At 43.8% G+C, this 16410-nt stretch overlaps 1 protein-coding gene across 1 annotated transcript in view; it reads left to right on the top strand.

Annotated features, from left to right (window-relative positions):
• MATN4 (matrilin 4) overlaps positions 1-16410 on the top strand; it is a 162941-nt gene that overhangs the window by 132499 nt on the left and 14032 nt on the right. The window contains exons 9-12 of the mRNA XM_073606123.1: positions 624-746; positions 2122-2526; positions 5987-6139; positions 14264-14368. Of these exons, the coding sequence (XP_073462224.1) occupies positions 624-746; positions 2122-2526; positions 5987-6139; positions 14264-14368 (786 nt within the window). The remainder of the gene's footprint in view (positions 1-623; positions 747-2121; positions 2527-5986; positions 6140-14263; positions 14369-16410) is intronic.

Genomic DNA, 16410 nt, shown 5'->3' with positions numbered 1-16410 from the left:
TTATGGGGTTGATTTACTAAAGGCAAATAGATTGTGCACTTTGCAGTTGCTCCAGAGCTTAGTAAATGAGGTAAAGCTTCACTTTACCAAGAATACCCAATCATGTGCAAGGTAAATTAAAAAAAATGAATTTTTGCTTGCACATGATTGGATAAAGATAGTTAGCAAAGCTTCTGTATATTTACAAAGTTCTGGAGCAACTGAAAAGTGCATAGTCGATTTGCCTTTAGTAAATTATCCCCTATATATTTTCCAAAGCAGGGACCCTGTATAAAAAAATAATGTTAGTTGCAATTTTTTATGTCACACAATAATTTTACTACTTTTTAATCAAATCTATATTTTTTGTAAAAAACACACAATAATTAAAAAAAAAACACAATAAAATACCACATTTTTTAGTTTATTATAAAAATCAAGTAAATAGATACCAAATATGTCAAGCCTCACTATTGCACACACCTGTGAAATTGTGAAAAATGACATTACCCAAAACTGTCTATTACAGCTCATCCATTTAGAGGTAACTATGAATAATTGCCTTAAGACTGTTATAAATGTGATAGCATTCATATTGATGATTTGACTGGTAATGTTCATTTCATAATTTGATGTACTTGCAGTTAATGACATGTGCAACGTTGTGGACCATGGATGTGAATTTAAATGTGTTAGCACTCCAGGATCATACCACTGCATTTGCCCAGAGGGCCAAGAACTTCAAGCAGATGGAAAAACTTGTAACAGTGAGTATCCAAAAAAAATTGCAGCTATAAAAAGGGACACCTTAAAGTAAAAGTGCAAGGATTTTCAGTGTAAAAAATGATTGCTGGACCTTAAAGCATATAACTCTAGATATGCACTATTCTGTGAATAAGGAGAGAAGCCCCATTATATATTCTACAACAACCTTCAGTTGTCCCATTCTGCCTTTGGGTTTCAAATTTCAATAAAATGTCTCATAATTGATTTAACCAATCATGCCTCTGCCTTACACAGGTCATAACTGGAAGTAGCAGGTCATGGCTGGCGTAGACCATCCAATTGTTGGCTTTCTAGCTTCCTTTATCTTTAAATTGTACAATATTTTGATATGTGCCATCACCTGTCAGATTTTCACTACCCATCTATCAACTGGCCCACTATGTTGGGGTCACTGTTGATCCTAACTGTTCACAATGTTTATTCTAGTATTTCTCCCTGTGTGGAGCCAATCCTTACTAACAATTGATGGCATGTGATGGCTTTTGAGTTACTTAATAAAATATTTGAATATGAAAAAACATGAGCACAGGAGACCTCCACTTCAACTTTGTGCATGCACCCTGCAGACCCATAGGCTGTCTCTCTCATCAAGTTGACAGGAATCAATAAGAGCCTATGGGGGTGAAAGGTGCATGAGTGCAGGGGAAAAGGAGGTCTTCACTGTTCAGGTTTCTATGAAAATCTGGCTGTATGCTGCAGCTTCTGCATCAGAACATAACATTTTTTTATTCTAAGATAAGAAGGCCATCCGGGAGCATATTCATTTTTCTAGTTTATTTTGTACTTTTAATTTAAGGTTATGAAATTACTGTGCTTTTCAGTAACCTCTCTGTTTTGACCACCAACATAGTCAACAAAGTACACACATGGGCTTCCACCATAGGGATGAATAGACTTTATCTCTCTAGCAAGGCCAAGACTTTCATCGCAGTTTGACTTTGCACTTGTGAAGGCTATATATGTACTTTTCATTTTCGATAATGGCAGATAATTTGAGTTAAATAATATAGATGCTTTCTATAACAACTTAAAGAGATACTCTGATCTTAAACTTAATGTACATGGGCAAATGCAAATCAAATGCAGATGCAAATGCGGGTAAAATGTTTTTCATTTGAGCATTTTAATTGCTGTTTAGCTGCCTTTGGTATGCTTGTGTTGCAATCACAATAACATGAAGAGGAAAAAATTAAGACACAGCAGAAAAAGCCAAAAAAAAATTAATGCAAATAGTCCTTGTTAGAGCAAATCTTTCCTACTGACTAGGAAGCTGATCTTTAACCATTTTAAAAGTTTCCTTCTGTTTATATTGTTTATATCATAATTTCATTATTTTATATATCCTTTCTATCCTAGAATGCTCCACTGGTTACATTGATTTGGTGTTTGTAATTGATGGCTCCAAAAGCGTTCGACCTCAGAACTTTGAGCTGGTGAAGCAGTTTGTGATAAAGATTGTGGACTCCTTGGACGTGTCAGCCCATGGCACACATGTTGGACTGGTTCAGTATTCCAGTCGGGTGCGCACTGAGTTTTCGCTGAACCAGTTTAAAACATCAAAGGATGTTAGTAATGCAGTGAGGAACATTGAGTACATGGAGAAAGGCACCATGACTGGACTGTCATTGAAGCATATGGTGGAACACAGCTTTTCCCAACAGGAAGGAGCCAGACCCAACGTGCCTAAAATTGGTTTGGTGTTTACCGATGGCCGTTCACAGGATGATATCTCAGAATGGGCTAAAAGAGCCAAGGATGCTGGTAAGAACACTGATCATGCAGGAAATCTACAGAGAAAATGTATAAAATACCTTCTGACAGATTCCTAATAGTGATCAATTCAGATGGACAAAAAATGAGCCCCAAAGATTCTACACATTGGTACAGTTTAGTGAACGTGATTTAGACTACATTACATACACTTTGTTTTATTAAACATGGGTTGTCACTCAGAGTTAGGATATGTATTTTGTTTTCTATTATTACTGTCAATAACTATCAATAACAATAACATCAACTGCTAAGACCATGTTTTTGAATTTTACACACGCATGCTAAAATTAAAAGTTTCAACTTCTAAAAAAATGCATTTTTTTTTTTTTTTTTTTATGAAAATGCACTTAAAACCCCCCAAACCAACATTGTTTCCATGAAAGCAGAGGCCCTTTAGAATAAAATGATGGTAGTTGAATTTTGTTGTTGTACAATATGTGCAATTTTTTTTAAACAATATTTTCAGTTAAGGTTACACTTGAATTATTCTTATGCTGCGTACACACGACCGGTTTAGCCGTCAGAATAAACTCCAAAGGTTTCTCCGACAGAACTCCGACAGAATTCCATTCAAGCGGTCTTGCCTACACACGGTCAATCCAAAGTCTGACCAAAGTCCGACCATCCAGAACGCGGTGACGTACAACACGTACAACGGGACTAGAAAAAGGAAGTTCAATAGCCAGTAGCCAATAGCTTCCGTCTCGTACTTGCTTCAGAGCATGCGTCGTTTTTGGTCCGTCGGAAAAGCATACAGATGAGCGGTTTTCCCAATAGGAATTGGTTCCGTCGGAAATATTTAGAGCATGTTCTATTTCTAGATCCGTCAGAATTTTCGAAGAAGAAGTCAGATGAGGCACACACACGATCGGAATAGACGATGAAAAGCTTCCGTCTGACTTTTTGACATTCCGCTCGTGTGTACGTGGCTTTAGTGTGCACAAGTTCTACACATTTTCTGAAAAAAAAAAAAAAAATGGACTTTTCAGTAAATAGATAACAATTATGTCAAGCTTCAAAACTGTGTGCACCCACAAAATGGCAAAACACTATAATACCTTATTAATGGAAGACACATTAAAAACCTTTACAGCTCATCAGTGTAGTCACCTCAAAATAATGACGCTAGAATTATTATTCTTCTTCTGGTGTGTGCAGGGAAAAACCTTTATTTACGCATATGTGCCCTATGTGTGCATTTGTGCTCATATATAAGGGGGCTTTTAACATTTTTTTTCAGTATTCACTCACTGAAGAGGGGATTTGGGAATATTTCCTGTTTAGTATCCCAGGGGAGTTTTTTTGTGATCCCAGGCTCTCAGGGCAAATGGGTGAACCAGGGAGCCACTATGGATGGGGGGGGGGTCACACCTCTCTGCCATTTAGGAGTGATTGGATAGCTTTACAGCCACCCAGATCACATCTACTGAAAGGCCAAAACCCGCAATAGTAACTCGTGGCTGTTGCGGTGGTGGCAGTAAATAGGTTAAGTCCTAATTCAAAAGTTGAAACTTTTGATGTAGCTTGTTTCATTTTGTTGTCATTTTTGTTTTGTACAGGTAAAGCCAGCCAAAGAGGGTTCAACTCTTGGCCGGTTCAGCTAGGACTGACCAAAATTTGAACCATGTATGGGCAGGCTGATTGCATCCAAGCTGATGGGTCTATCAACTTAGGTACAACCAGCCTGTTGGATTTTTCAAGCGATTATTACCAGTGGCCACTGGGTGAACACAATAGCTCCCTAGAGGGGATTTCCCCACCAGCAGTAACTGTGTTGATGGGGGAATCAAGCAATTTCCTTTCCTGCAACCACAAAAACTGCACCATCTATGGCCAGCTTTAGGGTTAAATTTGCTGTCCAGTGTCTGTCTTTTTTCCTGTCCTGGAGACACCTGCACACTCTGTTTTCTTGTCCAGGTGACAATAGGACAGGAACTAATAGAAAAATTTACCCAATGAGGACATACACAGTGATTACAACCAGGGCCGCTAATACGGCAGTACAGCCAGCCCTCCTGTACTGGGCTCGGACCCCATCAGTTCAAAAGGGGGGCCCAGGCACCTGACGAGCAGGAGGGCCATCTGTACTGTCTTATTGCAGACACCAATCTTCTTCTGCAATCCCCTGCAGCGTTGCCAGCTTCTCCCTCCGGCTGCACAGCAGAGGGAGTGGTTCTAGCATATGCACATCTTCCATTTGCTGTCCAGACCCCCTACATGTCCCTTTCCCCCACTTCAGCTTTCCTCCTCTCTTTCCGGTGTCTTGCCGAGAAAGTTCCCCCGGCGGATAAGGACCCCCCTGTACTGCGCAGGCGCATCGCTTGCGCAGTACGAACGACTAGGAGCCACCGAAAATAGCCGAAGCTAAAAACCTTCAATCAGCTGTACACGGCGCCTGCACCCTGGGTCCAGGTTCAAGCCCCACCATCCAAGTGGACCTAGAGGGAGAATAAAAAAGTGCTGAGCGAAGCGTGGCGAGCGAAGCGAGCCCGCGAGGGGCCCTCTTACAGGCACCGTGTACAGCTGATTTCTATTCTATTCGGCTATTTCCGCCGGCTCCTACTGCGCAAGCGCTGCGCCTGCGCAGTAGAGGGGGGTCCTTATCCGCCGAGGGGAACTTTCCCGGCAGAACACCGGCAGCTGCTGCAGGCACACGGTGATTTTTCTAGATGGAGAGTGGGGAATGGGGTCGGTAAATATATAATTTATTGGCCCCTTGCTTTCCTGAATGAACACAGTGAGTGATCAGTACCTATCACTCCAGTGTTTGGTACTGATTGTAAATGTTGTTTACTATGCTTCAATTTGTGAATAAGCAGGAAGCCTCAGAGTGCTTCCTATTTATTCATCTTTCTAACTGAGACTGCAAAGAAAGGGTCTGACAAATCTATGTTCTCAATCACCTCAGGCTGGGGGGGAGGGGGTGTGGCTCTGTCAGGTAGGCTGTATGGGGCCCCGTAATTTTTAACAGCAGCCCTGATTGCAACCTAATAGAAGTTCCATGACCAGCTTTTTTCACCACTATTAAAAAATGTTTTATCTGGAGTTGGGTTTTCATTCGTAATTGTTGCTGTGCCCCTTATGATAATGATTGGCAAGTTATGTTATTTATTCAGGACAGTATATTCCAACACCAGACACAGCAATATCTACAGTACAGTATAATCACATATATCAGCCACTCCTGTTGTTTGCATTGGAACATACTTGAAGGCAACTTTTCAATCTACTAGTTTATAATTCAGCCAATAAAGGGTATCACTTAAACTCTAAACTTTCAGCATCAGTAGATAGAATGCACGGTCATGCACATAGGCTGGACTATGAATTCCTTGTTTGTTTATGTAAGACTTGTGCCTGACTCACATGGATTTGTTAGATTTCACACTGACCAAGGACTGAGCTTTTGTTGACTGTTTTTTCTTTCTGCGTGTTCTTCCCATTACAGGTATTACTATGTATGCTGTAGGTGTTGGAAAAGCAGTTGAGGAGGAACTCAATGAAATTGCATCAGACCCTGTAAACAAACATTCCTTCTACACAGCAGATTTTACCACAATTAATCTCATTGCTGAAGATTTAAAACTCAACATTTGCCCAGGTATGACTTGTCATTGGTGCCTTCTTGCTTTTTTAGTATTCAGATTCCTCCTAAAGAGTAGATCTAGCCTGTCTGATGTGACGGTGTAGTAAAAAATGTCAAGGGGGTACAGAATGCAAGGTCAGCAGAATCTAGGATTTAGTAGGGTCAGCAGGACAAAGGACAGGGGTCAGCAGGACAGAGGACAAGGAGGCAGTGCACAGGGGTCAGCAGAATGGAGGGCAGGGTCAAAAGGACAGAGGACAGGGGGTCAGCAGGGCAGTGTACATGGGGTTAAATCCCCCCCATTCCCCCGCTTAACTAAAATCCCCACACCCCCTCTTAGTACATATCCCCCAATTTCTTTTCCTAGCACCATCAGCAAGGTGGAGGACAGGGGTCACAAGGGCAGTAGACAGGGATCAGCAGGACAGTGTACATGTGTCAGCAGGACGGAGACAGATGCCAGTATGGCAGAGAAGAGGGGTCACAAGGGCAGAGGACAGGGATCAACGGCAAAGGAAAGGGGATCAGAAGGGCAGTATACAGAGGTCAGGAGGATGGAGGACAGGGGTCGGCAGGACAGAAGACGGGGGGGTCAGCAGGGCAGTGTACAGGGTTCAAACCCCCCTGTCTTCTGGCATGGTACAGGGTTCAAACCCCCCTATTCCCCCTCTTACCAAAATCCCCCCACCTAGCACAAATCCCCCCAATCCCCCCTCCTAGCACATATCCCCCATGCCTCCTCCTAGCAAATTACCCTTCCTTGGCTGCCCTCCCCTTGTCCGGTCCTGAGTGCGGGGATGGGGGGGGGGCATGACTGAAATCTGGGGGGCACCCCCCTAGATCTGACCATGCTAAATAGAGACTTTCAGTGATCATATGTGACCCCATTTTTTTTGTGTTGCAAAGAAGATCTAGTGGGTCTGGCTATCTATGTGGAGCCTAATTCAAATAATGTAGCTGGGTTTGATCATCTAAAGAATTATAGAAATGGTGTTTCTGACCATATCTTGAAGTAAACTTAGCAGATGAATATAATAGCACAACCACCAAATGGGTTTTGGGTGTCTCCTGTTATGAGCAAAGTGTCCCGATTAGGGATGAGCTTAGAGTTCGAGTCGAACTCATGTTCGACTCGAACATTGGCTGTTCGCAAGTTCGCCGAACAGCGAACAATTTGGGGTGTTCGCAGCAAATTCGAATGCCGCGGAACACCCTTTAAAAGTCTATGGGAGAAATCAAAAGTGCTAATTTTAAAGGCTAATATGCAAGTTATTGTCATAAAAAGTGTTTGGGGACCCAGGTCCTGCCCCAGGGGACATGGATCAATGCAAAAAAAAAGTTTTAAAAACAGCCGTTTTTTCAGGAGCAGTGATTTTAATAATGCTTAAAGTCAAACAATAAAAGTGTAATATCCCTTTAAATTTCGTACCTGGGGGGTGTCTATAGTATGCCTGTAAAGGGGCGCATGTTTCCTGTGTTTAGAACAGTCTGACAGCAAAATGACATTTTGAAGGAAAAAACTCATTTAAAACTACCCACGGCTATTGCATTGCCGACAATACACATAGAAGTTCATTGATAAAAACGGCATGGGAATTCCCCAAAGGGGAACCCCGAACCAAAATTAAAAAAAAAAAATGACGTGGGAGTCCCCCTAAATTCCATACCAGGCCCTTCAGGTCTGATATGGATATTAAGGGGAACCCCGGCCAAAAAAAAAAAAAAAAAATGACGTGGGGTTCCCCCTAAATTCCATACCAGACCCTTCAGGTCTGGTATGGATTTTAAGGGGAACCCCGCGCCAAAAAAAAACAAAAAACGGCGTGGGGTCCCCCCAAAAATCCATACCAGACCCTTATCCGAGCACGCAACCTGGCAGGCCGCAGGAAAAGAGGGGGGGACGAGAGTGCGCCCCCCCCCTCCTGAACCGTACCAGGCCACATGCCCTCAAAATTGGGAGGGTGCTTTGGGGTAGTCCCCCAAAACACCTTGTCCCCATGTTGATGAGGACAAGGGCCTCATCCCCACAACCCTGGCCGGTGGTTGTGGGGGTCTGCGGGCGGGGGGGCTTATCGGAATCTGGAAGCCCCCTTTAACAAGGGGACCCCCAGATCCCGCCCCCCCCTGTGTGAAATGGTAAGGGGGTACTTACCCCTACCATTTCACTAAAAAACTGTCAAAAATGTTAAAAATGACAAGAGACAGTTTTTGACAATTCCTTTATTTAAATACTTCTTCTTTCTTCTATCTTCCTTCATCTTCTGGTTCTTCTGGTTCTTCTGGCTCTTCTGGTTCTTCCTCCGGCGTTCTCGTCCAGCATCTCCTCCGCGGCGTCTTCTATCTTCTTCTCCTCAGGCCGCTCCGCATCCATGGCATGGGGGGAGGCTCCCGCTCTTCTCTTCATCTTCTTCATCTTCTTCTCTTCTTCTTTTCTTCTCTTCTTCTCTTCTTCTCTTCTTCATTTTCTTCTCCGGGCCGCTCCGCACCCATGCTGGCATGGAGGGAGGCTCCCGCTGTGTGACGGCGCTCCTCAGCGGAAGTCCCGTCATGTCCCGTGCGTCAGAGGGGGGCGGGGTCACCGGGTGGCCCCGACCCCCGTTATTTAAGAACTGTCAGACGAGGACCGCCGTCACACAGCGGGAGCCTCCCTCCATGCCAGCATGGGTGCGGAGCGGCCCGGAGAAAATGAAGAAGAGAAGAAGAGAAGAAGAGAAGAAGAGAAGAAGATGAAGAGAAGAGCGGGAGCCTCCCCCCCATGCCATGGATGCAGAGCGGCCCGAGGAGAAGAAGATAGAAGACGCCGCGGAGGAGATGCTGGACGAGAACGCCGGAGGAAGAACCAGAAGAGCCAGAAGAACCAGAAGAACCAGAAGATGAAGGAAGATAGAAGAAAGAAGAAGTATTTAAATAAAGGAATTGTCAAAAACTGTCTCTTGTCATTTTTAACATTTTTGACAGTTTTTTAGTGAAATGGTAGGGGTAAGTACCCCCTTACCATTTCACACAGGGGGGGGGGGCGGGATCTGGGGGTCCCCTTGTTAAAGGGGGCTTCCAGATTCCGATAAGCCCCCCGCCCGCAGACCCCCACAACCACCGGCAAGGGTTGTGGGGATGAGGCCCTTGTCCTCATCAACATGGGGACAAGGTGTTTTGGGGGGCTACCCCAAAGCACCCTCCCAATGTTGAGGGCATGTGGCCTGGTACGGTTCAGGAGGGGGGGGCCGCGCTCTCGTCCCCCCCTCTTTTCCTGCGGCCTGCCAGGTTGCGTGCTCGGATAAGGGTCTGGTATGGATTTTTGGGGGGACCCCACGCCGTTTTTTTGTTTTTTTTTTTGGCGCGGGGTTCCCCTTAAAATCCATACCAGACCTGAAGGGTCTGGTATGGAATTTAGGGGGAACCCCACGTCATTTTTTTTTTTAAATTTTGGCCGGGGTTCCCCTTAATATCCATACCAGACCTGAAGGGCCTGGTATGGAATTTAGGGGGACTCCCACATCATTTTTTTTTTTTAATTTTGGTTCGGGGTTCCCCTTTGGGGAATTCCCATGCCGTTTTTATCAATGAACTTCTATGTGTATTGTCGGCAATGCAATAACCGCGGGTAGTTTTAAATGAGTTTTTTCCTTCAAAATGTCATTTTGCTGTCAGACTGTTCTAAACACAGGAAACATGCGCCCCTTTACAGGCATACTATAGACACCCCCCAGGTACGAAATTTAAAGGGATATTATACTTTTATTGTTTGACTTTAAGCATTATTAAAATCACTGCTCCTGAAAAAATGGCCGTTTTTAAAACTTTTTTTTGCATTGATCCATGTCCCCTGGGGCAGGACCCAGGTCCCCAAACACTTTTTATGAAAATAACTGGCATATTAGCCTTTAAAATTAGCACTTTTGATTATTCATGTTCGTGTCCCATAGACTTTAACGGTGTTCGCGTGTTCGAACGAACTTTTTTCCTGTTCGCATGTTCTGGTGCGAACTGAACAGGGGGTTGTTCGGCTCATCCCTAGTCCCGATAGTGTAGACCTTGACCTAACTTACCAAAACATTACCTTGCCATCTCCCCTACTAACAATATAACACCAGAACGCCAGCATCCAAAAGAGGATCTGGTACAGGACTGCTGAAAAATGTATGTAAACACTAACTATAAACTTTTCTTATCTACTCCCTTTTGGTCTTGTAAATATACCATTGAAATGTTTTAGTGATAGCTGTTTGATAACTGGAAGAAAATAACTGTTGCTCCCACCAGAGATCTTGTGAACTGATAAATTCCGCTGCTCCCTGCATTTTTATGAGTTCTGTTAGGGGGGAGGTCTCAGTAGTCTGCTTCTATTGTCCTGTTACAGTAGAGTATGTGAACAGTGTCACCCTAGGACAGGAAAATTGTTACTGACAGAATGACCATGCAATAAAATAGGAAAATATAGGAAATAAAATGTGTAACATATTCATATTCTGGGTTTACATATGCTTTAGGACTGGGGACCAGCAGGAGGGACTTAAAGTGGTTATAAACTACAGGTAAGCCTATCATAAGGCTTACCTGTTGGTACTGTAACTATCTCCTAAACCTGCACAGTCTAGGAGATATTTACTATATATGCTTGTGCCGATGTCATCGACGCATGCACACTGAAGAAATGGCTCGATCCTGGCACACAGGGCCTGTGCCATGACCGGCGGGAGTGACGTCATCACGGCTCCGGCCAATCACAGCGCCGGAACCTGCGAACCCGGAAATAACGCCGGGAGACATATCGCCGGTCACAGCGGTGTGTGGGGATCGCTGCAACAGCTTCGATCTAAGGTAAGTATTTCATAATGAGCTAGTATGTGATGTATACTAGCTCATTATGCCTTTGTCTTGCAGGGTTTTTGTTGTTGTTATTTTTATATGGGTTTATAACCACTTTAAAGTGTAATTCACGTCTAATACTATCTACTTTTAAAAATGATCCCTTCCCCTCCTCCTGTCTACCCTATGTAAAATATATTTATGCACTTACCTTTCAGTAGAGTGCCGTGGTCACATGATCCTGCAGCTCCCACTTCCCTGTGTTAGAGAGCAGTGGCTGCAGGGGAGAGGAGGGACCGCTGACATTGGAGTCTATGGGTGATGTCACAGTTCTCAGAATTCACAGCCATTGTCGAGTGCTCCATGACACAGGGGAGCCAGAGGTGCATGATCACGGGACCAGACTAAAAGTAAGCACACAGAGGAAAGAGCATTTTTAAGAATAGTTAATGTTAAGGAACAAATTCCACTTCAAGTGAGCTGAAGCTTACATTGTAGACCCAACACCCATGAAGTGAGATTCCCAAAACCTATACCGAGGATTTAAAAACTACTTGCAGATACATTTAGGTGCTCACAATTTAAACTAAATGTTGGCTTGGAGTACAGTTAAACAAAAACCCCAAAAGCACCTGTTTTAAAGTTTTTTATGCTTAAAGTGGAATTCATGCCTAACAATAATTAGGTTTAGGCTGGGTTCACACTATTGCGAATTGGATGTGGCTTTCCCCGCATCCAGTTCACATGTCAGTTGATTGTTCCGGGCACAGCTCCGGGACAGCTGCTGAGCGCATTGCACAGGAGTCCCATGCATCTTCTGGTCCATTTCAGGTCTAAATTCAACCAAAATTTCGAACTGAAATGGGACTTGAAACGGTGAACAGGGACGCACCGGACCCCTGCTATGAGCCGCTTTGCGCAGCAGTGTGAACCTAGCCTTAAAGAGGTCTTTTCCCCCCTCCTGCTAAATTCCCTAACCTGTGTAAAAAAAAAAAAAAGTGTATGCTTGCTTATTTTCAGTCTGCTCCTGCTTGGTCATGTGACCTCCTTTGTCAGTCAGCGGTAGCTGCAGGGAAGAAGAGGAAGCACTCCAAAGTTGTTGTCAGCCATCTTTCCTCTCCCGTGCAGCCACTGCTGACTAAGACAGGGGAGATGTAGCTGCGGGATCATGTGACCGGACTGTCGCAGGTTGAAAATTGGTTAGGCAGGGTAGGTAGCAGGAGGGGGAAGAAACATTTTTAAACACAGACAGGAACTATACTTTAAAGCGGTTGTAACCCTAATAAGGATAAAAAAAAGCTTATTGATTAATCAAAAAATGAGGACAAGGGATTATCACGGTGCCAGAGAAAGCAAAGGTAAAGAGATGAGATAGCGAATATAAAAATACAAAAATACTTTATTTCACAAAATACAGATTTCAATACATACAGGAAATGATAAAATCATTAGCTGAGATTTACATATATAAAGTGCAGTATAGGTGGGCCGAAGATGGGCGGCCTTCAAAGCAAGAGCTCAGTTTCCTACATGTTTCGCCAAAGCATTGGCTTCCTCAGGGAATGGTAAGAGCTAGTTTGAGTATATAAGAATCTATGCATAGAAATACAGAAAACGATATAAGCAAACAAAAAATATAAACCATGAGGTATACATTGGTACAAATGCTGATATATGTAAGGGTATATGGCTGGACTGATTCACAAAAGGGAGGCCTGCAAACTGATCCCTAGGACCGAGAACATACCTTAAAGCCAAACACCCAGGGGAGGCCCGTCGGGGGGACCCCAACCGAGGAGAGACAGAGCCGCACCGTATCTATGTCTGCAGGGGGCATATGCAAGACCTGGCAATCAGATTGCCAGGTCTTGCATATGCCCCCTGCAGACATAGATACGGTGCGGCTCTGTCTCTCCTCGGTTGGGGTCCCCCCGACGGGCCTCCCCTGGGTGTTTGGCTTTCAGGTATGTTCTCGGTTCTAGGGATCAGTTTGCAGGTCTCCCTTTTGTGAATCAGTCCAGCCATGTACCCTTACATATATCAGCATTTGTACCAATGTATACCTCATGGTTTATATTTTTTGTTTGCTTATATCATGTTTTCTGTATTTCTATGCATAGATTCTTATATACTCAAACTAGCTCTTACCATTCCCTGAGGAAGCCAATGCTTTGGCGAAACATGTAGGAAATTGAGCTCTTGCTTTGAAGGCCGCCCATCTTCGGCCCACCTATACTGCACTTTGGTCATGTATTCTATATATGTAAATCTCAGCTAATGATTTTATCATTTCCTGTATGTATTTAAATCTGTATTTTGTGAAATAAAGTATTTTTGTATTTTTATATTCGCTATCTCATCTCTTTACCTTTGCTTTCTCTGGCACCGTGATAATCCCTTGTCCTCCTTTTTTGATTAATCACTAATACCCACTGGGATGAGGTGCTGTATCTACATTAACCTGTCTAGCCACATTTCCATTTTTTAAAAAAAAGCTTATGTTCCTTTAAAGCATGATAAATACCACAGCACTTCTGTGTCGATTGTCCCATTCTATGTTGTAAATACCTGGTTGATCCTGCCTTTTCCTGTGTCCCCCTATGTGTACTGACCATGGTAATCATGGCTGCTGATTCATGATACCGTGGTCAATTTATGTGCCTCTGCCATCCTGCTGTGTTCAGAGTCTCTCCCTCTCCCCCTCCCTTCCTGTCATTTCTGTATGTGAAAAATGATCTCCTCGCCCCTCCGCTTTCCTCCTGCTGCTATTCCCTGCGGCTGTAAAGTAAGATTTACAAATAACTGGCATCCCCTCTGTTGTATGAAGATTTAAAGCAGTGTGTGTCAGTTCTTCTAAAATTATAATCCTATAAATCTTCTTGCACAGCAGCGCTGTGTGGTCACGAGATCTCCCTCTGCTGGCAAGCTTCAGGAGGGAATCATAGCCCCTCCCGCTGCTCTCCTTAGATCAGAAAGGAGAGCGGAGGGAGGTCACGTGACTGCACAGCGGAGCTATGCAAAAAGGTATTTAGGATTATAATTTTCAAAAAATTGACACACAGTACTTTATATCTTCATACAACAGAAGGGATGCCAGTTATTTGTAAATTTTACTTTACAAACACTTTAAGTTTAGTAATCCATAGCAACCAATCAGAATCCATCATGTACTGTTCAGCAGAGTGAATTCTGATTGGTTGCACTTTGAAATCTGCACTATTTTTACTGAATAGGGCCTATAGAATTTGTAATTTTTTATTCCTTTATATATGCAAGTAATGCTTGTATATTTTTTTCCATATCTTACTTGTGGCTTTAATATCTATTTTGCAGAAGAGATTAAAGGAGAGACAGAGATAAAGAACCCATGTGAATGTGAGCACCTCGTCACTTTCCAGACAAACACCTTAACAACACTTGGAAATCTGGCAGAGAAACATATCCTTTTATGTATTAATACTTTGCCATTCTCAGCCATGGAGCAAGGTTGTAGAAAGGAACAACCAGTGCCTAATTTTGATTCTTCCATAAATTCCATAATGTGCAGATCATATAGCTGCCATACATATGAATAAATATATAGCAGGCTGCACCAACAGAACACTGTGACAGCTATCTTGGACCATTCAAACATATAATGAAAGAAAGGCACACAGCACACTCCCTCCCTCTCATATCCTCTGTACATTCATTTTGGCAGCAGTCAGGGCTAGACTTAGATACTGTGAGAAAGAGAGGAGTGACACATATTGGGTGTTACTGCCAAATGCTGCATATTGGTAATGATTTAGAGGGGCATGGTTAAACAGAGACTGGTCCTTCTCACAGTACACACTACGAAGGGTAAGGTTGTAGGCAGGGCCTGTAGCGGTAGTACCCAGTAATTTTAGGGCACTCGCATAGACACCAATTGGTGGCATAAGTTCTTTGAATTTGAACTTTGGAAAGTTACAGAAGTAATTTTTTGTGAAACAATAAAGTTTATCTTCAAAATTAATAGGTGTACAATCATATTAACATTTGTACATGAAGTTTGGTATGTAAGGTGTCACGGAACGTCCCACACTCCGCTTGAGTGCTTCCGTCATATACCACTTCCTCCCAGTCTGTATACAGATATCAGATATTCCAACCTCTCTGAGCACAAAACAAGGCGACACTTGCTTGTTGCTACCATGAACTGTTTATTATGAATCAAAGTTACAAGACTTTATATGCCGTTGGAACCTCCTCTAACAATACAACTGTAACCTAATTAACATAATTAACATGAGCTAATTAACAAAAAAATTTACCCAGACCAGATGACAGACTTGTGGGCACCGAGCTTCACACAGTAGTATAAACACAATAGCTGCAGCTCCAATAGGAGTCATCCCGTCTCCTACATTGTATAGAGGACAATGTGATCAGCTCATTCAATTAACATATACACAGGTAGTTGGAGTTGATGACACCAGCATCTCCTCACAGGATGTGTCCCAACAGAATGAATCAGTCTTATCAGCAGGGGGCTGCTGGAGGAATCCCCCCTCCCTCTTCAGGGACACAAATCTACAGCAAGGAGTCCCCAACAGAATCAAACAACATACAATATATACATATATACACGACGGAGTCCGATTAGTACAGTTCAGACTGGATTTCTCATTCACCTCACAAAGAGTATTGTTCCATTGAAAATCCAGGGCCCATAATCAAAAGGCAACAGGCTTGCATTCAGTCCTCTCCAACAGCCTCTGTCCCAGCTAGGTCTGTCACATCTCTCCCCTTTCGGCAGGAGACTAACACAGGAGGAGACCCCAGACGGGTTGACTCCGAAGTTAGTTTGTAGTTCCAGTCCTCTACTGCCTGTACCCAGACAGTACCCCAAACAAATTGTTCCAAACAGAGTATTACTCACCCAGCCAACCTCTGCCTCTCTCAGAGAACATATCTGCTGCTGGGGAGAGGCCTGGACTGGCCCTTCTCCCTGGAGTCCTTTCTGCCGCTGGAGAGAAGACAGGGGGACTGGGCTCACTCTGTCATGCTGTTGGGGATCTGGGCCGACTGCCCAGCATCCCTGGAGTATACAGGTGGAGACTGAAGTCCCATCCACCTTCACAGGAAATCCATCTCCTGTTAGTTGAGGGCAGAGTCCAGCAGTACTCGGCCCTGTTGCCAGCCCTTCTGCTGGAAACCCCACGCCATCTGCTCCGGCTACCTGTTGGGGAGGGAGGCCGACTGCCCCACCTCCCTGGAACACTGTAGGTGGTTGCCGGTGATGGCCAGAGGTTGGTAGCACTCTGCTCGGTTGCCGGTGCTTCAACTGGGGAAGTTCCCTGTAACTCCACAGATACTGCTGTTGGTGTGGGGAAGAGCACAGTGAAGTTTGGCCCCAATAGCAGCTCTTCTGCTGGAGGCTCATCAGGTTGTTCTTCCTCAGCAGAAAAGTCTATTAAATCCCCTACCTCTATAACTGGTGTCTGTGGATAGAGGTT

The sequence above is a fragment of the Aquarana catesbeiana genome, linkage group LG12, assembly GCF_042186555.1.
Source record: "Aquarana catesbeiana isolate 2022-GZ linkage group LG12, ASM4218655v1, whole genome shotgun sequence".
In the NCBI taxonomy this organism is placed as follows: Eukaryota; Metazoa; Chordata; class Amphibia; order Anura; family Ranidae; genus Aquarana; species Aquarana catesbeiana.
Note: the sequence above shows the minus strand (reverse complement) of the source record. Positions and strands in the feature narration are given on the sequence as shown.